The sequence below is a fragment of the Amblyraja radiata genome, chromosome 13, assembly GCF_010909765.2.
Source record: "Amblyraja radiata isolate CabotCenter1 chromosome 13, sAmbRad1.1.pri, whole genome shotgun sequence".
Classification (NCBI taxonomy): domain Eukaryota; kingdom Metazoa; phylum Chordata; class Chondrichthyes; order Rajiformes; family Rajidae; genus Amblyraja; species Amblyraja radiata.
Genome location: NC_045968.1, coordinates 40622848 through 40646999, shown reverse-complemented (window position 1 = coordinate 40646999; position 24152 = coordinate 40622848). Strand labels below are relative to the sequence as shown.

At 43.6% G+C, this 24152-nt stretch overlaps 1 protein-coding gene across 1 annotated transcript; it reads left to right on the top strand.

Moving 5' to 3' along the window:
- The first annotated feature begins 4140 nt into the window (after positions 1-4140).
- On the top strand, positions 4141-23820 carry LOC116979931 (carboxypeptidase B-like). The gene is made up of 11 exons (XM_033031880.1): positions 4141-4257; positions 6350-6425; positions 6515-6639; positions 8614-8716; positions 10836-10937; positions 13011-13115; positions 13204-13314; positions 18223-18313; positions 18918-19117; positions 22525-22609; positions 23411-23820. The coding sequence occupies exons 1-11, from the start codon at positions 4187-4189 to the stop codon at positions 23596-23598; spliced, it is 1257 nt and encodes a 418-aa protein (XP_032887771.1). The 5' UTR covers positions 4141-4186; the 3' UTR covers positions 23599-23820.
- The last annotated feature ends 332 nt before the right edge of the window (positions 23821-24152 follow it).

The window sequence follows — 24152 nt, the reverse complement described above, 5'->3', positions numbered from 1 at the left end:
CATCTATTATCATTGCTGCAGGCACGGTTGACGTTATTGTGTATAGTTCTGGTCACCACATTGCAGGAGAGGTGTGCAGAGAAAATGTACAAGGATGTTGCCAGGAGCTTTGAGGAGAAGTTGGATAGTGGATTTATAGAGGCTTAGAGCATATAGCAAATAAATAGCCCCTAGTCCATCATGTCCTTGCTGACCTCTTTCCCCATCTGTACTAATCTCACAGGCCCTTCAGCCCACTGAGTCCACACCGACCAGCAATCCCCCCCCATACACACTGTGCCACTGTACAATGAAGTGTAGCCAAAGTTCCAATAATTTATTATACAACTATTTGAAAAACTCCAATTTATTGTAATCTGATTTACCAGGTGCTGATTCCCACATCATCTTTAACAAACGGATCCCAACTCCTATGTTCCCGATAACATGCTATGGTCCAGATCCTGTATTCCTATTAACAGACAGGGGTTCCAGTTCTCACAGCCCCTCTCATGACTGGGACCCCGGTTCCCTTATGGGCCTGTCCCACTTAGGCCACTTTTTAGGCGACCGCAGGAGATTATGCAGTCGCCACATGGGTCGCCACATGTTCGCGGGTGGTTGCCGGGAAGTCGCCTTCACGGTCGCGAGGAGTTCCCGCATTCTGGGAACTAATTGCGGCCTCATTATGGTCGCCGAGAATTTTTATCATGTTGAAAAATTAGCGGCGACTAGAATGAAGCCGCCATGGAGAGGAGCGAGAATTCTCGACGTGGATCGCCAGGAGGTCCTAATGGGTCGCCAGGAGGTCGGAGGCTCTGCGAGGTTCTCGTAGGTTGTAGCCGGTGCTGACTTGTGAATTTCATTGGCTCATTGGGATAAAAAAAAAAGGTAAGCAGTAGTTTTCAGAACCAAGGATAACCGACCGGTAACGTTAAATGTCCGGCAAGCTTCACAGCTGTGTATCTCTGGCTTATTAAAAGTTGTCTCCACTCCTTCTCCCCCCTCTTTTAGAGGATTTACCTTACACTGTGCTTTAGCCATCTTTTTACAGCGCCAACCTTCCTGTTCATCGCGGTGTGTGTCAGTTTCACCTTGGCTTTGCACCATGTGACTTTTTTAGACAGCGCTCCTCCCGCTTGCCCTGTCCCCTGCCTGCATAACAGGCTGGTGAAGGAAGCGATGTGTTTGTGTGTGTGTGTTCCACTCTGACAGTCGCCGTTCCAGTTGCCGGCAGTCTGCTGAAAAATCGCCAAGTGGGACAGGCCCATTACTCTCTCGAAACTCATCTGTTTCTGTTTTCTGACCTCCTTTGAAATTTATGGGGTCCACTGCCAACTTTAAATATTCTACCGTGGGTCATCGGGTAAATCTGAATTAAAAGTGTACAAAATAAGGCACAAGGTGATAAATAAGGCACAAAGAAAATCTGCTAATTAATCAGCATCAACGTCTTGAGCATGCCGCTTGACCAGAGAGTCACTGTATCCTCTGAAGAAATTGTTACAACATCAGCCAAAATTTGGCCAGCACCCAACACACACCCACCACAGCCTCTCCACCCAGAGTGTGAGTAAAACTCAGCCAAACTTCCTCTCATATTTAGTTTGCACTTTGCAATGCAAAGCGCAGCTGCCTCACAGCACCAGAGACCCAGGTTCGATGATGATTTCAGGTGCTGACTGTATGGAGTTTATACATTCTCCCTGTGACCACACAGGTTTCCACTGGGTGCTCCGGTTTCCTCCCAAAGACGTGCAGGTCTGTAGGTTAATTGTCCCTCTGTAGACTACTCTAGTGTGCAGGGAATGGGAAAGTGGGATAACATAGAACTTGTGTAAACGAGTGATCGATAGTCAGCATGGTCTCAGTGGGGCGAATGTTTACATGCTGTTTACATGCTGTATCTCTAAACTAAACTAAACCAAGCAAACCAGTAAAGGATGTGCTATAAGCCATGTAGTTTAAAATAGCAGTTCGCTGATTACATCTTTAATCTGTTCACTATTCTCAATCGATTTCTGGATTTTAAGTGAATCGTGAAATATAGGGACACTGCAGCAATGTTTCGCAGAGATGGAGAATCAGAATTGAAGGGACATTTTATCTACTCCAGCTCATAATTATTACATCCACATGACATTTTATAATCCCTTCTTGTCTTAACAATTTTATAGAACTCAGCACACTATTACCCTCACACAGTGTGACAGTAACCCATCAGATACGGCTTTAAATCCCTCATTTTAGGCGAGAGCTGCCCAGTTTGAAGCATTTTGTTTCTAATGAAGCATTAAACTGAGTTCCCGTCTACACTTTGAGGTGGTTGTCACAGAATATCATTGTGCTGTTGCAAAGGACAGCAGGCGTCCTGGCCAATAATTGGACTCTTAACCCCCAAATTGTTATCAGCATTTATCAAATCTTTCATCCTTACTCTTCTGAGGATAAAAGGAATATAAGTCTCTAACTTAACCCAGAGAACAATTTAAATTTAGCATTTTAATAGAATTCATAACAATAGTGTCAAAGTTATCTTCCCACAGCATACTCTTTCATATGGACGTTTGCCAAAGGCCATTTTCTTCATCCCTAAATACCATCTCTTTTATCACAAAAACCCTCTTCCTCCTGTCACTTCTGGCTTAACAATTTGGTTCTGTGCCAGTTCCCATTGTCATATATATAGTCATAGAGTCATACAGTACAGGAATAGGCCTTTCAATCTACCCATGCTTGTCCAAATTGTTCCCCAGTTTAGTTTAGCTTAGTTTAGTTTAGTTTAGTGAGACAGCATGGAAACAGGCCCTTCAGCCCACTGAGTCCCAAGCCAACCACCGATTAGCCTAATGTGATGTTATCCCAATTTTTCATCCATTCCCTATACATTGGGGGCAATTTTATTTCTTACACAGGCCAATTAACCTACACACCCATGCATCTTCAAGATATCAGAGGAAACCTTCGCAGTCACAGGGAGAATGTGCAAACTTCACACAAGGTAGCATCCGAGGTCAGGATCAAGCCTCGGTGTCTGGTGCTGTTCCACGCTGTATCTCTAAAAAGAAAAAAAAAACTTGAACAAGGCAATGAAGGAAAATTGGTGTCTGTATAGTGGGTAACTGATGGAGCCCACAATTGGTGTCTGTATAGTGGGTAACTGATGGAGCCCACAATTGGTGTCTGTATAGTGGGTAACTGATGGAGCCCACAATTGGTGTCTGTATAGTGGGTAACTGATGGAGCCCACAATTGAATGCAGTAGCCTGATGTTTGTAGGGAAGAAGCTGTTCTGGAACTTGGACATTACAGTTTTCAGGGTCCTATACTTTCAACCTGATGGCAAGAGTGAAATGAGAGTGTGGCCAAGATGGTGTGGGTCTCAGATGATACTGGCTGCCTTTAAGGGACAACTCCTGTAGATCCCTTCGATGGTGGGAAGGTCAGTATCCTTGATGGACTGGGCAGAGTTCACCACTTCGTGAAACCTCCTTCATTTCTGGGCATTCAAGTCGCACCAGGTCGTGATGTAGCCAGTGATGTATCCAGTGATGCAAGATGCTCTCCACTGTACGCCTGTAGATGTTCAAGAGGGTGTTCATCTACATAAAGAATCTCCTCAATTTCTAAGGAAGTAGAGGCGGTGAGGGTCTTTCTTCATGATTGCATCAATGTGCTCGGTCCTGGACAGATCTTCAGAGATAGGAAAGCCCAGGATTTTAATGTTTTTGACACTCTCCACCTCTGTCCTGTCAATGAAGATAGACACAAAGTGCTGGAGTAACTCATTGGGTCAGGTAACATCACTGGAGAAAATGGACTCTTCTTCAGACTTTACCTGAAAAGACATCCATCCTTTTTCTCCTGAGATGCTGCTTGACCCGCTAAGTTACTTCAGCACTTTGTATCTATCTTCGGTATAGCCCAGCATCTGCAGTTCCTTTTTACACGTCGCGTCGATGAAGACAGGTTAGAGGACAGGACACTTGTGGTTATGTTTAGCTCTGTGTCAGAGAGACAATCACCCTGAGATAATCAACCACAAGGAAACAGCCCTTCAGCGAACGACCTGAAGGATATGACATGGCACATTCATGCACAAACCCGAATTACATGTCAGCAACAAGTTGTGTGTTTACTCCAGATACCGCACCCAGTATAAGTGTGTCCAATCTGACTGGGCCTCCATTACCATCCCAGAGAGGCGATGGAAGGACATTTGCTTCTCAGCTTTGTCGCGGTTGTTTTAGCCAAAGTTCCAGGTGACCAATATGCCGGGTAAGGAGAGACTTTTTTTTTCTCTCGCTTTGTTCAATTCTTTCCCATAGTCTTGCTCTCCCCTCTCTAGGCCATGCCACGAGAAGTCTGTGCTCCTTCAGATCTAGTATTTTATATATTTAGATTAGTTTTGTTTAGAGATACAGTGTGGAAACAGGATCTTCGGCCCACTGAGTCACAAGTGAACCTCTCCTCTCCTCCATCCGCCATCTTTGTGTCTCGGGGTCAGCTCCTGCAGCCGATCATGTAGGCGCTGGAGACATTACCCCAGTTCATCCTCACTACAATCTAGACACATCACTAATGTGCAATTACACGCCCATATCAAGCCTTCCATTTTTAAGTAAAATCATTGAAAATGCTGTTTTTCGACAGCTTAACAACTTCTTGTCACTAAACAACTGTTTTGACGTTTTCCAGTCGGGTTTTCGACCACACCACAGCACTGAGACTGCTCTTGTTAAGGTTTTAAATGACATCCACTTAAATACAGACAGTGGCAACATTTTAGTCTTAGTATTACTGGATCTCAGTGCTGCATTTGACACGGTCGACCACACCATATTACTAGACCGATTGGAAAACTGGGTTGGACTTTCTGGCACAGTACTGAACTGGTTTGAATTCTACTTAAAGAACAGGGACTACTTTGTGTCTATAGGTAATTACACATCAGAGCGGACAAATATGTGGAATTCCCCTGGGCTCCATTCTGGGGCCTCTTCTGTTTAACATCTACAAGCTCCCACTGGCTCAGATTATGGAAAACAACAAAATAAGTTACCATAATTATGCAGACGACACACAAATTTACATAACCATATCACCAGGGGACTATGGTCCAATACGAATACTGAATAAGTGCATCGAACAAATCAACGATTGGATGTGCCATATCTTTCTTCAATTAAACAAAGACAAAACTGAGGTAGTTGATTTTGAAGCCAAAGAGGAATGATTAAAAGTCAGTGCTCAGCTTCAATCGGCAATGTTAAAAACCACGGCCAAAGACAGAACTCTTGGTGTAATCATGGACTCAGACCTGAACTTCAACAGCCACTTTAAGACAATCACAAAGTCAGCCTACTATCACCTTAAGAATATATCAAGGGTTAAACGACTTATGGTTCAGCAGGATTTGGAAAAACTTGTCCGTGCATTTATCTTCAGTAGACTTGACTACTGTAAACCTGTCTGCACTGGTCTCCCTAAAAAAATCGATTAGTCAGCTGCAGGTGATTCAGAATGCTGATTCAGAATGCTGCTGCTCGAGTCCTCTCCAAAACCTAGAAAGTCGATCGCATCACTCCAGTTTTGAGGTCTTTACACTGGCTTCCAGTCTGTCAAAGAATTAATTTCAAACTATTACTGTTGGTTTATAAAGCACTGAATGGTCTAGGGCCAAAATACATTTCTGATCTTCTGCTACATTATGAGCAATCTACACCTCTGAGGTCGTCTGGGACACGTCTGCTTTCTGTCCCCAGAGTCAGAACTAAACATGGAGAAGCAGTGTTTAATTTTTATGCACCACATTTATGGAACAACCTTCCAGATAAAATGCAGGTCCACTCAGTTCTTTTAAATTGGGGCTGAAGACTTTTCCGTTTAACGCTGCCTTTAATTAAATTAAATAATTATTAATTTCTTACACTGCACTGTAACTTTTATTCGTGTATTTTATACTTGTCTTATTTTATTTTAGCTTATTTTTTATTTTCTATTCTTTTTAATGACAGTTTTTAATTGCTTTTGATTGCTCTTTAATTCTCTGTGTAAAGCACTTTGAATTGTCCTGTTGCTGAAATGTGCTATATAAATAAACTTGCGTGCTTGCTTGCTTACCGGCCCTTGCTCCTAGTGTCCGACATCTCCAGCTCCCTCTTTGTTACGCCATCCGACGAGTTTTCGGGCGGGCTACTAGCCTTTTTCACCAAGCTTTATGAAGTTTCTACTCTTTTAAGCTCAGAATCAATGTTGTCTAATAATCTTCCTGTAACATCGGTGAAAGGAATGACACAAACATCAGTCATAGTATTGAAGAACCATTGGTGTGATATGTGATAAGGCTCACACTTACCTCTCGTTAAAGGGATAAAGTTTTGCGTCTGAAACCAAACAACGAACAGCAGCTGCAGTTTATAAGGGACGTGGCTCAGACTATGAAGGTATGATGTCCTGTTGCTACTGAATAAACTGATGTCTAGTAACTTGTGATGAAGCCAATTGTTTAATTGTGTCCTTGATATGCCCGCAGATTGACTTCTGGCAGCCATCTTCTCCCGAGCTGGTGACTACAAACAGGACTGTGGATTTCAGAGTCCCTGCAGACTGGGCTTCCAGCATCCAGTACCGGCTGCAGAAGATTGGATTGAAATATGAGTTAGATTCAGATCCTACGTTAACTCAGGACAATAGTGTCCAAAGATGCATTAGTTTGGCAAAGTTAATTTGTTGGCTTTCCTTATAAAAGGCATAGATAGGGTAGACAGTCACAACCTTTATCCCAGGATGGAAATATCAAATACTAGAGTGGATAGTTTTAAGATGAGAGGGGCAAAGTTTAAAGGAGGTGGGTGGGCAAGATTGTTTTACACAGACAGCAGTGAGCACCTGGAATGCATCGTCGGGGGTAGTGGTGAAGGCAGTTGCAATAGTGGCATTTAAGAGACTTTTGGATAGGCACATGGGAATGGAGGGATATGGATGATGTGCAGGCAGATAAGAGTTGCTCTTGGTATTATGTTCAGCACAGATGTTGTGGGTCAAAGTGCCCGTTCCTGTGATGCAACTGTTCTATACTGTAAGGTTGACATGGTAAATGCAGAGATGTCGTTTCCTCTGGCCTGGTGTATAGAAACAGGGAACACAATCTCAAAATAAGAGAATGGCCAAGGATAGACACAAAGTGCTGGAGTAACTCAGCGAGTCAGGCAGCATCTCTCGAGAAGAAGGTTGGGTGATGTTTCGGGTCAGAGCCCTTCTTCAGTCTGAAAGTAGAGGAGGGGGGGATCAAGAGGTAGGAAAAAGGCCAAAACAAATCTGGGTTCAGCAACAGATGACCAAGGAAGGGTGGAGCCCCTAATGGTCGATTGTTGGCAGGGGAAGAGGTGATAATGAAGGGATACAAGGATGCCAACAGCGGACTAGGCAGGACAACTAAAATGGGGGAGGGGAAGAGAGGGAATGCAGGGGTTATTTGAAATGAAATAAATCAATATTCATACCAATGGGTTGTACGTGGTCTGGGTGAAATATGAGGCTGTGCAGAGGATACTGAATCAGAGCCATTCTTCACCCAAGGGGGTTATCTATGCTCAGTGGCTGATGTATATTTGTGAACTGAGGGCCACAAGACATTGGGGTTTTGTATAGAAAAATAGCACTTGGGTAAAAGTTCACCCATGATCTTATGGAATGAAGAAACCAATACTTCTGCATCTATTTATAGTTTCCCCCAAACTTTTAATGTTTTTTACTGTGCACATAATCTTTCAGGAACCAACATAATTGTTAAAACAGTGCTGTTTCACCGACAGAAATGTTGCCTTGGTTCATGGAAACCAGTTATGGTTTGACTAATACAACTGAAAAATGGGGTCATTGCAAAATAAAAAATAGCAGGAGTATCCATTTTTAAAATTAATTCTAATGAATTTTAAATGAACGCAAATTACTTTAAAAATATGTCGATTTTTTTAAACTATAAAATATACAATGTTCAATTTCTTAGTAAAATAGAAAATAATAATATTTTAAGGGGTGCCATCGAGTTTGAGAATGCAGAGAGTGCACTGAAAAAATAGTTTATTAAAGAGATTAATCTGGCATTTGAGAGGCTTTTAGAATTTAGATAGGCACATAGAAATGTAAGCAAATGGATCATGTATAGGCAGATTAACGTAGCATCATGATCAGCACAAACATTGTGGGCTGAAGGGCCTAATCCTGTACTGTACTATGTTCATCCTGATTCATGAGGATAACACTCCTGATTCATGATTCATTATGTGATCAATCCCTGATTAATCCAAAATAATTGATAATTAATCATGACTAACTAATAAACAATTACAATTAATTCATAATTGATTGTAAATTAATCAATGATTAATCAATAATTAATCTTAGTTCAGGCCAGTTTAAGGGGTGTGGGCTTTCAATGTGATTTTTTTTTAAACCAGCATCAAAGATCGGGTGAATTCAGTTATATTCACTATGACGTCCCCCTGAAGTTCATTTTTCTTTCACAAAGGTTTGGTTAGTTTTAGATAAATTGCAAAGCCAATAGAAACTCAAGCCTTTAATCTTCACTGTGTACATAGACTGTTTCCTAATTAATCTTATTCCACACAGAGTGTTAATTGACAACGTGAAGACCCTGGTGGAGAAACAGTTTGACCAAGTGGATCGGAATACAACCCGCTACAATTATGAAAAATACCATGAGTGGACTGAGGTAAAAATCATGACAAAAATACGAAACCAGAACAAAATAGCAATGCATACTGTAAAAACCTTTATACGGGGATAAAACATGCACATTGCTCTGTGTAAAATAGAAACATAGAAACAGAGAAACATAGAAAATAGGTGCAGGAGTAGGCCATTCGTCCTTTGAGCCAACACTACCATTCAATATGAACATGGCTGATCATCCAAAATCAGTACTCCATCCCTGCTTTCTCCCATATCCCTTGATTTTGTTAGCCCTAAGAGCTACTGTATATCTAACTCTCTAGTGAATTGGCCTCCACTGTCTTCTGTGGCAGAGAATTCCACAGATTCACAACTCTCTGGGTGAATTTTTTTTTCCTCATCTCAATCCTAAATGACCTAAATGGCCTACCCCTTATTCTTAAACTGTGACCCCTGCTTCTGGACTCCCCCAACATGGGGAACATTTTTCCTGCAGCTAGCCTGTTCAATCGCTTATGAATTTTATATGTTTCTATAAGATACCCTCTCATCCTTCTAAATGCCAATAAATATAAGCCCTGTCGATCCATTCTTTCATCATATGATGAGGGACAAATATGACTGAGAAAGGGTTTCCTGATTTGTTTTCCTAATGAGACCACAAACCATCTATTTTTAAATGCGCTGGTAATTTTATGTCAATTTTTATATCAATGTTACAGAACCCTAATTCTTGTTCCGAGTCTTTTCATAGGACATAGGAAGGGTTCTGAACATGGCACCGACTTCACCTGCAGCGTTTTTGTGCATGTTGTTTGCATGCTGTAGATGAAGAGGAAAATATCTAATGTCCCCTTGAAATGTGTGGGAAGGAACTGCCGATGGTGGTTTACACTGAAGATAGACTGAAGTAACTCAACGGGTTAGGCAACATTTCTGGAGAAAAGGAACAGGTGCCTTTGTCAAACTGAGAATCAGGGGAGAAGGAAATGAGAGATATGAAAAAGTATAGCGACACAAATGAATGAAAGATATACAAAAGGACAAATCAAAGCCAGCAATGAAGAAACGAGGAAAGGTGGTGCCCACAATGGTTCATTGTTGGCTGTAGGGAAGGTAATAACAAGTGATACAAGCAGTGAAACTAAGCAGGAAGACAGTGAAACTAGTTTGATGACTAGAGTGGGTGGGGATGGGACAGAGAGAGAGGGGATGCAAGGCTTACTTGAAGTTAGAGAATTCAAAATTTGTGCAGCTGTGTTGTAAGCTGCCTAAGCAAAATATGAGGTGCTGTTTCTCCAATTCTTCTGTCCAAGTTAAGGAGGGCGCCATGGGTAGGTGCTGGGAACCTGATGGGGTGGTCTTTCTGAGATATTGGTTTATATGACTGCTTCAGACACCCAATCCCAAAGGCTGTAACCCTCAAACAGCCACAAACGAATGAAATTTAAGATATCAACTATACAAGGCTCATTTCAGTAATTCTAATCATAGGGTGCAGAAATTGATGAGGATATTGGCAGGACTCATGGGACTGAGCCACAGGGAGAGGTTGAGCAAGCAAGGATTTTATTCCTTGGTGCGCGGGAGGCTGAGGGATGATCTTATAGATGTATATAAAATCATAAAAGGAATATATAGGGTGAATGCACAGTTATTTACCTATGGTATGGGAATCAAGAACCAAAGGATATCAGTTTAAGGTGAGAGGGGCACGAGCTCGTGGAATGAGGAGGTAGTTGAGGCAGGTACTATAACAGTCTTTAAAATCCGCTCAGCACCTTGAGAATCCTGGCTTTGGATTAGTCATAGAGTCATACAGCATGAGCAAACGGCCTTCAACCCACTCATCCATGCTGACCCCATCTAAGATAGTCCCATTTGCCCATGTTTGGTCCATATCCCTCCACACTTTTTCTGCACAAGTACCTGTCCAGGTGTCTATTAAATGCTGTTGTCGTACCTGCCTCAACTACCTCCTCTCGCTGCTCATTCCATAAACCCACCACTCATTGTGTAAAAAAATGTATATTAAATAACATTTAATAACCCGCCTCTACCAAGTCAATTAAATATATCTAAGGGTTGATAAAAGATTGCCACCAAATGCAAGAGTGTTAACATTGAAAAGGAGCTCACAGCTACATTCTTTATCCTAGATTGAATCCTGGATGTCTAAAATTACAGCTGAACACCCAACACTGGTTTCCTGGTTCAGAATCGGAAGGACCTATCAACATCGCAGTATCTATATCCTCCGGGTAAAACCCTTCTGGCTTAATTTATTATAATTTTAAATAAAGCGACAAGGCATGCAGTCACAGGGAGAATGTACAAACTCCATACAGACAGCACCCACAGTCACGATTCAACCCAGGTCTCTGGCGCTGTAAGACAGCATCACACCGCTGGGCCATAACGCCGCCCCAATATGCTGCGCAGTTCATTTTCTCCTCAAACAACATAACCAAAGCAGATACAAGGTGCTGGAGTAACTCCAGCACTTTGTGTCTTTTTTGGTAAACCTGCATCTGCAGTTCCTTGTGTCTACATTTCCCAAGCAGATTGCAGGTTGTTGGATCTTGCTAGGTCTAAATTGGTTATTTTATTTCTATTTTAATTCATTTTCATCATCTGGGCTTTATCCTAACACTATCCTACACAATAGGGATAATTTACAATTTTACTGAAGCCAACAAAGAGTCATAGGAGCAGAATTAGGCCATTCAGCCCATCGAGTCTGCTCCGCCATTCAATCATGGCTGATCCATCTTTCCCTCTCAATCCCATTCTCCTGATTTCTCCCTGCAACCTTTGACGACCTTACTAATCAAAAATCTAACAGTTTTAAAAATACCCAAAGACGTGGCCTCCACAGCCATCAGTGGCAATGAATTCCACAAATTCAACACCCTCTGGCTACAGAAATTCCTCCTCGTCTCCTTTCAAAAGGTTTGTCATTTTATTCTGAGCCAGTAAGGCAGCACCCATAGTCACGATTATATCCAAGGGTTGTATCATAGTCCATCCAATTTGCCCTTGAAAAGATAATCGTTGACCTTCTTCTTGAATCATTGCTGTCCTTCTAGTGAAAGTCCTCCCACCATGATGTTGAATAAGGAGTTTCAGCAAGTAGATGAAAAAGGACAGATGATATGTTTCCAGTCACAAAGGTGTGATACATTGAGACTATGATTACAATCAAGCCTTCCGCAGCGTACAGATATAGGACAAAGGGAATAATGTTTAGTGCAAGATAGTGTCACAGGGAGAATGTACAAACTCAAGATTCAAGAGAATTTATTGTCATGTGTCCCAGATAGGACAATGAAATTCTTGCTTTGCTTCAGCACAACAGAATATAGTAGGCATGACTACAGAACAGAGCAGTGTGTCCACATACCATTATATAAATATATACACACATGAATAAATAAACAGATAAAGTACAAATACTGGTCTATTAATGTTCAGAGTTTTGTTTGAGTTGAGTTTAATAGCTTGATGGCTGTGGGGAAGTAGCTATTCCTGAACCTAGATGTTGCAGTCTTCAGGCTCCTATACCTTCTACCTGAAGGTAGCGGGGAGATGAGTGTGTGGCCAGGATGGTGTGGGTCCTTTCATGATGCTGCCAGCCTTTTTGAGGCAGCGACTGCGATAGATCCCCTCGATGGTAGAGAGGTCAAAGCCTATGATGGACTGGGCAGTGTTTACTACTTTTTGTAGTCTTTTCCGCTCCTGGGCGCTCAAGTTGCCGAACCAAGCCACGATGCAACTCGTCAGCATGCTCTCTACTGTGCACCTGGAGAAGTTAGAGAGAGTCCTCCTTGACATACCGACTCTCCGTAATCTTCCCAGGAAGTAGAGGCGCTGATGTGCTTTCTTTATAATTACATCAGTGTTCTCAGACCAGGAGAACAGTAAAGTCTGATTAAAGGTATTTCAAGGGTTTCCATTGAGGTAGGTGGTAAGTCAGGACAGCTCTCTGGTTGGTGATAGAATGGTTCAGTTGCCTGATAACAGCTGGGAAGTAACTGTTCCTGAATCTGGAGGTATGCATCTTCACACTTGCCAATTCCTCTTGTCTGATGGGAGAGGGGAGATGAGGGAGCGTCCGGAGAAATTGCGGAGAATTGCGCAGACCATCACACAAACCAATCTCCTTTCCATTGACTCCATCGACACCTCACGCTGCCTCGGCAAGGCCCCCAGCTTAATCAAGGATCACCCCGGTCACTCCCTCATCTCCCCTCTCCCATCTTGGATGGAGCTGTTCCAAAATCATGCTGTGATCAATCCCAATAATGACATTGTCCACCAATCTCTCGCTAAAGGTTGGCAAGAAAACGGGTGCGGTGAAGCCTGCCATCTTCATGGACTGCGGAATCCATGCCAGGGAGTGGATTTCTCCAGCCTTTTGCCAGTGGTTTGTGAAGGAGGTCAGTAGATGAATTGTGTTGCTTACTGAGTGAAACTTTTTAGTCCAGATCGAAGAATATATCGACAAATAAGTTTATGCTTCCGCAGGCTGTTGAATCATATGGTAGTAATTGTACCATGACCATCCTTCTCAATAACCTGGATTTCCTGATTGTTCCTGTTGTCAATGTGGATGGTTATATATACAGTTGGACCACGGTAAGTATCAGAATCTCTTTGGATGATACAAAGTAGTTTACACTATGTTGACCAGCTTTGTGATCCTGCTAAGATTAGGGAGAAATGGCCACTGAAAGTCTTTGAGGCAAAGCATGATAAGATTTAAAGCAAATCAAGGATGACAAGGATCTAGTATGTTACACAGTTATGTAAAACATACGTAGGTGGCACTCAAGCCTATATGTCATTGGTACGTTCGGGACTGATCTGCTTCTCAACAATCCTTCTCCACTAGATATTCCTCCTTGAATATCTAACCTTTGAATCCATTCATTGATTGTTCTCTACTCAGAGATCCACAGAACTAAGTTAAAGAATTCCAAGAACCATATTCTCTCTTATAGGAGTATTCTCCTCCTTGCAGTCTTGGTTGGTTAGTCATCATCCAGAGATGAGACCTCTGGTTCTAGGTTCAACAAAGAGAGAAAACCCGCCTCTACCAAGTCAAGTCAAGTCAAGTCAAGTTTATTTGTCACATATACATACGAGATGTGCAGTGAAATGAAAGTGGCAATGCTCGCGGACTTTTGTGCAAAAAGACAAACAACCTATAAACACAATCATAACACACATATACCTTTACATAATAAATAATGGAAGGAAAAACGTTCAGTAGAGTTAGTCCCTGGTGAGATAGGCGTTTACAGTCCGAATGGCCTCTGTGAAGAAACTCCTTCTCAACCTCTCTGTTCTCACCGCATGGCAACGGAGGCGTTTGCCTGACCGTAGCAGCTGGAACAGTCCGTTGCAGGGGTGGAAGGGGTCTCTCATGATATTGTTGGCTCTGGAGTTGCACCTCCTGATGTATAGTTCCTGCAGGGGGGCAAGTGAAGTTCCCATAGTGCGTTCGGCCGAACGCACTACTCTCTGCAGAGCCTTCTTGTCCTTGGCAGAGCAATTCCCAAACCAGATGGTAATGTTCCCGGACAAGATGCTTTCCACTGCCACTGCGTAGAAGCACTGGAGGATCCTCGGAGACACTCTGAATTTCTTCAATTGCCTGAGGTGGTTGCCTTGCCTTACTCACGAGTGCTGAGGCGTGTGATGCTCATGTCATATCCTCGGAGATGTGGACTCCCAGATATTTAAAACAGTTCACCCTATCCACAGGATCCCCATTTATCCTCAATGGAGTGTACGTCCTCGGATGATGTGCCCTCCTAAAGTCCATGATCAGCTCCTTCGTTTTTTTGATGTTCAAGAGGAGGCTGTTATCCTGGCACCAGAGTGCTAGATCAGCCACCTCCTCCCGGTAGGCCTTCTCATCGTTGTCTGAGATCAGGCCCACCACCACAGTGTCATCAGCAAACTTAATTATTGAGTTGGAGCTGAACCTAGCCACACAGTCATGTGTGTACAGGGAGTACAATAGGGGGCTGAGGACGCAACCCTGGGGCGATCCTGTGCTCAGGGTGAGGGACTTCGATGTATTCCCTCCCATCTTGACTACCTGGGGCCTGGCTGTGAGAAAGCCCAGGACCCAGGCACACAGGGAGGTGTTGAGCCCCAATTCCATTAGCTATTCGGCCAGTCTGGTGGGGACTATCGTGTTGAAGGCTGAACTGTAGTCTATGAACAGCATCCTCACGTAGCCCCCCTTCTGGCTGTCCAGATGGGAGAGAGCGGTGTGCAAGACCTGGGAGACCGCATCGTCCGTGGATCTGTTCGGACGGTATGCGAACTGCAACGGGTCCATGTTTCGAGGGAGGAAGGCGCAGATGTGTTTCTTCACCAGCCTCTCAAAGCATTTCATGACTACCGAGGTAAGGGCCACCGGACGGTAGTCATTCAGACAGGCTGGGGAGGCATTTTTAGGTACCGGTACAATGATAGATTTTTTGAAGCAGGCAGGGACCACGGACTTGTCCAGGGAGAGGTTGAATAATGTAGTGAGCACTGGAGCTAGCTGCGTAGCACAGGACTTGAGTACTCGCCCCGAGATGCCATCGGGGCCTGCAGCTTTTCTCGTGTTCACCCGTGTCAGAGCCCTCCTCACGTCGTGCTCGGACAGCGAGAATGTGTGCACATTCCTCCCTTCAGCTTCGGTAACCAGCCCGCTGGCTACCGAGTCTTTTATGAGATTATCTACAGTTACCTAATGGTTCTTCCCCATTTGTCGCAGATACTTAAGTTTAGCTAAGGGTTTAGCTTGTCACAACGTTACTGAAGTCAATTAACCTACAAACCTGTATGTCTTTGGAGTGTGAGAGGAAACCGAAGCATCCAGAGAAAACCCACGCGGTCACAGGGAGAACATACAAACTCCATACAGACAGCACTCTTATTCAGGAATTGAACCTGAGTCTCTGCCGCTGAAAGCAGCAACTCCACCATTGTGCCACTGTGCTTCCTCTAATTAAGACATTTAAGACAATTGTTCCTGGGTAAATAGATATATTTCAACTGAACTCTTAATTCCTAGCAGATCCTTTTGAAAGGCAGTTTATTCAGCCCAGATACAGTAGATAAAATGATTGCAGCGCCATGTTATGTGTGGATAGACCTGACTAAGACTAGGTTCCCGGTGTGTCAGGGAAGTGGAACCTCTGTAACTGATTTCATTATAAGTTGAATGATGTGTAAGACAATGTTTGGTGGAAAAACAGACCAAATCTGTCATTTGCAAAAAAACAATGTGCTGAAAGAACTCAACGGTCGAAACAGCATCTGTGGGTGGACTGGACAGACGATGCTTCAGGTCAGGACCCTTCTTCAATGTGTTACACTTCAGGTGGTCTGAAGAAGGGTCTGGAGAAGGGTCCTGATCTGAAGCGTGTCTGTCCACTCCCTCCACAAATGCAGCCTGACCTGCCAAGTTCCTCCAGCACTGTGTTTTTTGCTCAGCAGTTTCTTGTGTCTCCATTATCTGTCATCTATCTGACTGCTACTTGTTGGATTTTGCAGTGTACAAGGTGATAGGAATTCAAGATCCCAGCTGGAACCAATAACAGTTATTTACACCCAATAAAGCAATAGAGTTATAGAGAGACCGATTACAAATGCAGGCCCTTTGGCCCACACGGTCCATGCTGACCATCGAGCACCCATTTTTACACTCTGATCGTGGCCCATTTTAATTTCCCCATATTCTCATCAATTTCACAGATTCTACCACTTATTTGCACACCTAGGTCAATTCAGTTTACTGTGGCCAACTATCCTGCATGTTTTGGGGATAAGGGAGGAAGCCAAAGCACCCTCAGGAAACATACAATGACACAGAGGTAGAATTTTAAACTCCACACAAACATAACCTGATCAAACTTCCACCCGAGGTGAAGATTGAACCCATTTTACTGGGTCTATAAGGCAGCAGCTCTGTCAGCTGTGCCACTGAGCTACACCCAAAATAAAAGAACAAGAAAATATTCATTCAGGAAAACAAAATGTAGAGCAAGTCTTTTGATGCCTGGAAAAGTAATAAAAGGATTTATAGTTTAGACATTTTCTGAGTGAAACCTTATTTGGTTTCATTCCCAATTCCCATTCTCTTAAGGTGCCTCTCTTTAGCTTTTAGGACTTTGGGACTTGTACTTTGGGACATTTCTCTAGGTTCAGTGATTTAGGTTTAGGTTTATTATTGTCATGTGTGCCAATAATATAATAATAATAATAATATATCTTTTATTGTCATTGCACGTCAGTGCAACGAGATTTAGTGTGCAGCTCCACTGATGTCCAAGAAAGGTAAATAAATACAATACATAAATAAGCACGCTGAATTGATTGACGTGACCATCTGAGGGAGACTGTCCAAAGGGGGTGGGTGGGGGGGCACTCATTAGGGCCGGTTCAGAGCCGCTATAGCTCTTGGGATGAAACTGTTCCTGAGTCTGGAGGTTCGGACGTAGAAGGCCTTGTAACGTCTGCCGGAGGGAAGAAGTTGAAACAGACCGTGGCAGGGGTGTGATGAGTCCTTATGGATGCTGAGGGCCTTCCTGAGGCACCGCGTGTGGTAGATGCCCTCCAAGGCTGGTAGCTCTGTCCCGATGATCCTCTGCGCTCTGTTGACGATGCGCTGAAGAGCTGTCCTCTCCGCCTCCGTGCAGCTGAGATACCACACAGAGATGCCATACGTTAGTATGCTCTCTGTGGTGCAGCGGTAGAACGTTGTCAGCAGCTGTTGGGGCAGACCAGTCTTTTTTAATGTCCTCAGGAAGAACAGTCGTTGCTGTGCCTTCTTGACCAGCGCGGCGGTGTTTGTGGACCATGTGAGGTCTTCTGAAATGTGAGTGCCCAGAAACTTAAAGCTGGACACTCTCTCCACACTTTCCCCATAAATGGAGATTGGGTCGTATTCTCCAGAATGGGACCTCCTGAAGTCAATGATCAGCTCCTTGGTCTTGGAGGTGTTTAGTGCCAAGTTGTTATTGGCGCACCAGTCCACCAGGTTCTGCACCTCCGCTCTGTATTTTGTTTCATCACCGTTGGTGATCAGCCCAATCACTGTTGTGTCGTCTGCAAACTTCACGATGGTGTTGGTGTCGAATGCAGGGACACAGTCGTGAGTGAAGAGGGAGTAGAGCATGGGGCTTAGTACACAACCAAGGTACAATAAAAAGCTTTTGCATGCTATATAACCATAACAGATAATACTATACAGAAATAAAATCATGCCAAACTCAAGTGCATTAGGTAGAGCAAAGGTAAAGGTGCAAAATGCAGAATATAATCTTCAGTATTATAGTGCAACAATTCCAGAGACAAAGTTCAATGTCTGCAATGGGGAGAGGTGTATCGGACAGCACCCGAGCTTATGGGCGGACATGGAAGTTGTTCCTGAGTCTGTTGGTGCGCACTTTCAAGCTTCTGTATCCTCTGCCTAACGGGAGCGGGGAGAAGAAGGTATTGGAAGTTGGAAAAGATTGTTATTCTTGCTGCCCACAGGATCGACTCTGGAGAAAGACTCGTTCCAGGAACCCTGGCAGTTACTGTGTGGGCACTGATGCCAACCGAAACTTTGATGCCAAGTGGTGCTGTGAGTTTATATATTTTAACAAAGGCGGAAGCATTTGTTCGAACAGAAGAAGATAAATCTAAGCTATCCGCAGCATTGGGCAAACATTGTTCTAAAACATAAATTCACATAGGTTGAATGTGTTTCTAAATGATTTTTTTCAAATTTAAAAAATATATATTTATGTATTTTATTTTTGATCAGAAGCAGTATGGGGCAGGAGAAAAGGGGTTTGCCGGAAGAGCTGTTGGAGGATGTTAGGGGGAGTCAGGCCTTGGATTGAGTCGTCTATGGTGCAGGCACTGTTTGGACCTCCTGCTGGTCCTCACAGGATGGCCACTGCAGGTCCATGGACATTCACTGCTGTGGGTGAGACCTTGTTAATGGCAGAGCACTTATTCTGCATCGCCACAGCGACTTTGTTTCAAAATTAGTTAACTGGCACTAAAAAACTCAGGGTTGTGTAAGTTGTGGCGATAGTCATGCCGCCAGGTTAGCAATGACTGCACTGAACCTTGTAGTGACATGAACTGACATTTCTAGTTTAGTTTAGATACACAGTGTTGAACCAGGCCCTACTGTCCTCTATAATCTTTGCGCAAACCTGTTCCATTTTTATCCGCAGCCATCGGTTCCTCGAGGAACCCCTGTGACGAAACTTACTGTGGGTCCCGCGCAGAGTCTGAGAAGGAAGTCAGGGCTGTGGCGAATGCCATCCGTAGCTACAAAGCCATCAAGGCTTACATCACCATCCACTCATACTCTCAGATGTGTCTCTTTCCATATTCCTACACCTACTCATTGCCTCCAAACCACAAGGAACTGGTAAGTGCCAGGCATGTGTTTATTATTGTGAGATACTTAGAGCTGTGGGATTACTGTTGGTTTTCAGTGCAACAGTGGGGCAACCATGGTCAGGGAGGAGGCAGACATCCTCTTTAAGAAAAGATGTGTTTGTAGCATTATCTTCCAGCTTCATTAACGTTAGCAAGATACTAACATTAATTTCACTCAAGATGGGAGCTGGAACCTCAGGCTGCCTTTAATCTATTCTGGAGTTTTGTATCTCCAGCGATGCAGGTTCAGCAGGTAAAATCCCCTAGATCAGGGCAGGTGTACAGGAGTGTAATGGGTTACTTATTGACCATTGACCCAGAGCCATGTTTAAACTTGCCTGAGTCAGACTCATCCAGGTAGTCTTTGCTCTTCATCCACTCCTGCACCGAGGCTCTCTGGTTCCCTCTGCTGCTCCACACATGAATTAATTGTGTGAAGATTGTACCAATCTATGTGACTTTGTATTTTGCATCAATTATGAATGAAGCATTTAAACACCAGTGAATCAGTTCCTGGATTACAGATCAGAGATCCAGGCTACTGAATCTGAATCCTGACACAGCCGTAGGGGAAATTTAAATTCATGAAAATAATTAAAATCTGGAGCTTAAAAAAAAACTAGTATCTGGAAAAGCGATCAGTCCAGAAGGATCCTGTCCGAAACGCCAACAATCCATGTTCTACAGAGATGCTACCTAACCCACTGAGTTACTCCAGCACATTGTATTTTAGTTTTTAGTTTTAGAGATAGAGCGTGGAAAAAGGGCCTTTGGCCCACTGAGTCCATGGCAACCAACAATCGCCCTTTACATTAGTTCTTTCCTGCACACTAGGGAAAATGTACAAAGCCAATTAACCTACAAACCTGCATGTCTTTGGAATGTGGGAGGAAACTGGAGCACCCAGAGAAAACCCACACGGTCACAGGGAGAATGTGTAAACTCTGTATAGACAGCACCTGTAGGCAAGATCGAACACGGGTCACCTGCAGCAGCTCTAACACTGTACCGCCCAAAGTGTCTTTTTTGGTAAACCAGCATCTGCAGTTCCTTGTTTCTACTCAGTAAAAGTGACTCCTTCCTCTCACTTTAAGCTTACATCCCCTTGTTTTCTAACAACCTTACTCCAAAAGAAAATGATTCTGACTACTTACCCTCTCTAGACTGCTCAACGTTTAATATGCCTCTATTGGGGTTAGCCGTCAAACCTCTACACACCAGGTGAAAATAAGGCCAGCCTATCCAGTCTCTATCCATAACAAGCCCAATCTCTCCAATCAAATGCAGCACTGCTCCATCCTTCCTTTAATGTGGCAATCAGAACTGCCCTCAATACTCCAAGTGCGAATTAACCAGTCATAACAAAATTACTAGCATGTTATGCTATCCATCTGCTTTTGTTGGCACAATAAGTTATCAGACAGGTCCAATAAGGTAAATGTCATTTTGGCCTTCTTTGCAAAAGATTTTGATTGATGGGCATGCATGGGGAATAAGTTCCAAGGCCTCATGAAAGTAAGAGAAGGGGGAATGGGACTGATGGAATTGCTCTGCTGGGAACCAGCATGTCTCTGATGGGTTGAACATTCTCCTTCGGTGCCAGAATTGTTCATTGTTCTTATTCTCAGTTCATAACATGTAGATAAAAGGAAAGGGGATTTTAATGTTAGAGGTTTCATGCTCTGAACATTGGTTCTATTCAACCCCTCTCCCACATAGCCATCAGTGAACTTTCAAAATACCACCAAATACCACGCAAGCCACCACATCAATGTCAGGGTGTAATACCACCAACACATTTCCCCTTCCCTTATTTCCATGTCCCTGGAACGTATTCCCCATGCATGCCCATCAATGCCTCTGTTATTCTTCCGTCATTTACCCTACACCTCGACAATGGAACCCTACAAACTGCCTCTTGCACTTCCATGGACTTCCATTTTTCATTTCTAATTGTGTTTTGCACTGATGTCCTGTTTTTTTTTCAGTCTTAAGCCCCTGTCCAACATTCACGACCTAATTGGCGACCTCTGCCGAGTTTGCCCTTGACTCATACTCGCAGCATGGTCTCCACAAGGTCGTAAGAGGTCTTCGTAACGCTTCCTCATTCTCGTGAGTGGTCTCTGTGTACTCGTGGCATCAAGTAGGTCGCGGCGTTTTTTCCAGCCTGATAAAAAATGTCCACGAGTAAAAAAAAAGTCGGCATGGAAAAAATTGATACTTTTTACTCGTAGGTGGGTGGTAGGTAGATCGTAGTAGGTCATGATGGTAGTCGTAGGTAGTCGTGGATAGTCGTAGGTAGTCGTAGGCAGTCGTAGGTCAGTAACTGGCCCAAGAAAAAAAATGCAAACATGACATAATTTTATCATGTGATCATTTTTCACTCGTAGCTAGTCGTAGTTGGTCTTAGGTGTGGAAGACTGAGGTCGAGGGGGGTCGTAGGAGGTCGTAGACATAGTCATAGGAGGTCATAGATATAGTCATAGGAGGTCGTAGGAGACCTTTTACATCGGCGAGTCAACACGACCTTGACATTTTTTTCAACTCTTCTAAACTCATGGATTAGGTTGTCCAAGTAGGACAGGCCCTTTATTTTTCTCTTAACTAATATGCTGAATTTGTGTAATTTAGGTATAATTTATGTTTGTGTCTTTGTCCGAGTACTGCTCACACTGACTTGAGGTAGAATACAAAATGGTCAACAATAAATCTAATCGGCAATTCCGGAAAGATTTATAATCCCAGAGGATGATGAGGATGTGGAATGTGCTACCAAGTGAAGGAAGTGTGTCATTTGAAGGAACATTTTGTGTCTATCTTTAGTATGGACCAGTTGCACTGAATGGCACTTGGACAGATACATAATAGGAAAGGTTTAGAGGGCATGTCTTCAAATGGGCAAATGGTACAAGCTTCAATGGTTCAATGGTTCTTTAGTGTCACATATGCACAGCACAATGAAATTCTTTTGCACAGCCACAAATGCACAATCACCACTGTTGTGGCACTGTTAAAAGAAAAAGAGAAGAAAAAAAACCACGAACAATTCAAAGTGCAATGTCCAGACCAGGTCCCCGATCCAGGTAAGTCTAGGTGAGCCCGACCCGACTTCCCTCTCCTCTGCCGACCGCCTGTATCCCGGGGCCAACTTTGAACGTGCTGGAGGTCCGCTTTAGGAGGCTTAGATGGGGCAGCTTGGTTGGCATGGATGAATTGGGCCGAAGGGCTTGGTTCCGTATTGTATGCCTCTATACTCCATGACTCTATGAATGAGCTGCAACTCTGTGGTAAGTTCTATGCAAAAACTTTCCATAATGAATATTTAAAGTAAGACAAAGTGAGACTGTCCATGTCATATTTTGCTGTTGACACGATGGTTCTTTGATCTTGTTTTAGAATTTCATCGCCAGGAATGCAGTTATGGCCTTAAAGGACCTTCATGGCACTCAATACACCTACGGCCCAGGTGCAATCACAATATGTAAGTGGCGAGTCCCCCATTATTCACCGCTCTTTCCCAACACCCCCCCACCCCTCCCGACTTCCACCCATATCCCTTCCTTCAGCTTTACATTTCACTTCCCCTCTCCTCTCCTTTTCTCCCATTTGTCTCCTTTCATCTCTAGCCTTTTGTCAGCACAGTGACGCAGCTGTACAGGTGCTGCCTTATAGCGTCAGAGATCTGGGTTCGATCCTGGATACAGGTGCTGTCTGTACAGAGTTTGCGCATTCTCCTTGTGACCATGTGGGTTTTCTCCAGGTGCTCTGGTTTCCTCCCACATTTCAAAGACATGCAGTTTTTTTGGTTAATTGAGTTCTGTGCATTGTCCCAGCACCCATAGTCAAGATCGAACCTGGGTCTCTGGCGCGATAAGGCAGCAACTCTACCGCTGTGCCACCTTGCTGCCCAGTTCGATCATGCCAGAGTGAGCAATCAAAAGATAGCTCCACACAGTCCCATCAACTCTACCAATTAAAGGAAACAGCATCAATGGAATTGTGTTTTGCTCAATGATCAGTGAAGTCTAGTGAAAGTGACCAATGAAGACAAGATTGTTATAAAGGCACAAGGAACTGCAGATGCTGAAATCCTGAGCAAGAACAGAAAGTGCTGGAGGATAGACACAAAATGCTGGAGTAACTCAGCAGGACAGGCAGCATCTCTGGAGAGAAGGAATGACCCGCAACGTCACCCATTCCTTCTCTCCAGAGATGCTGCCTGTCCCGCTGAGTTACTCCAGCGTTTTATGTCTATCCACAATTCTATTCTATCCCTTTCTAGATCCTTCAGCTGGGGGTTCGGATGACTGGGCCTACGATTTTGGCATCAAGTACTCGTTTACCTTTGAACTCCGTGACACGGGCCGGTATGGCTTCCTGTTGCCCGAGTCCCAGATCAAACCAACATGTGAAGAGACCATGTTAGCGATCAACTATATCGCCACTTACGTTATCACCCATCCACATTAACCACACCCGGGGGAAAGAGAAGAATCCATTGATTTCTCAGAAAATAATGCACGTGTATGTTTCCACTGTTTAGAATCTAGTACATTTTTTAGATGTGACAATATTATACACTAGCACTACTAAAAAGTTAATCGTCATTATTTTTTTCCAGCCACGTGACATGTATGTTTATTATGTGCATACTGGCACCTTTTCTCAACAATAAAACATTGTTGCTATGTATAAGTGTTTATTTCCATAGGTGGAGGGAGCAGGGCCCGGAAATCTCTTATCATAATTCTCTCAGTTTTGCTATTCTATTAGATGATCTCTCCTTTGTGTTCCTCCATTGCCCGATTCTTATTGTGTAGGAAGGAACTGCAGATGCCGGTTTTGGGTCGAGACAACTGAAGAAGGGTCTCAACCCGAAACCTCACTCATTCCTTCTGAGTTACTCCAGCTTTTTGTCTATGCCCGGTTCTTATTGTTCCTCTTTATTTCTTCATAGTTTTTTTCTTTTTACTTCTTCTTGTCTCCTCCTTCTGTCCCATCTGGAGGAGGTGATGGGCATGGCG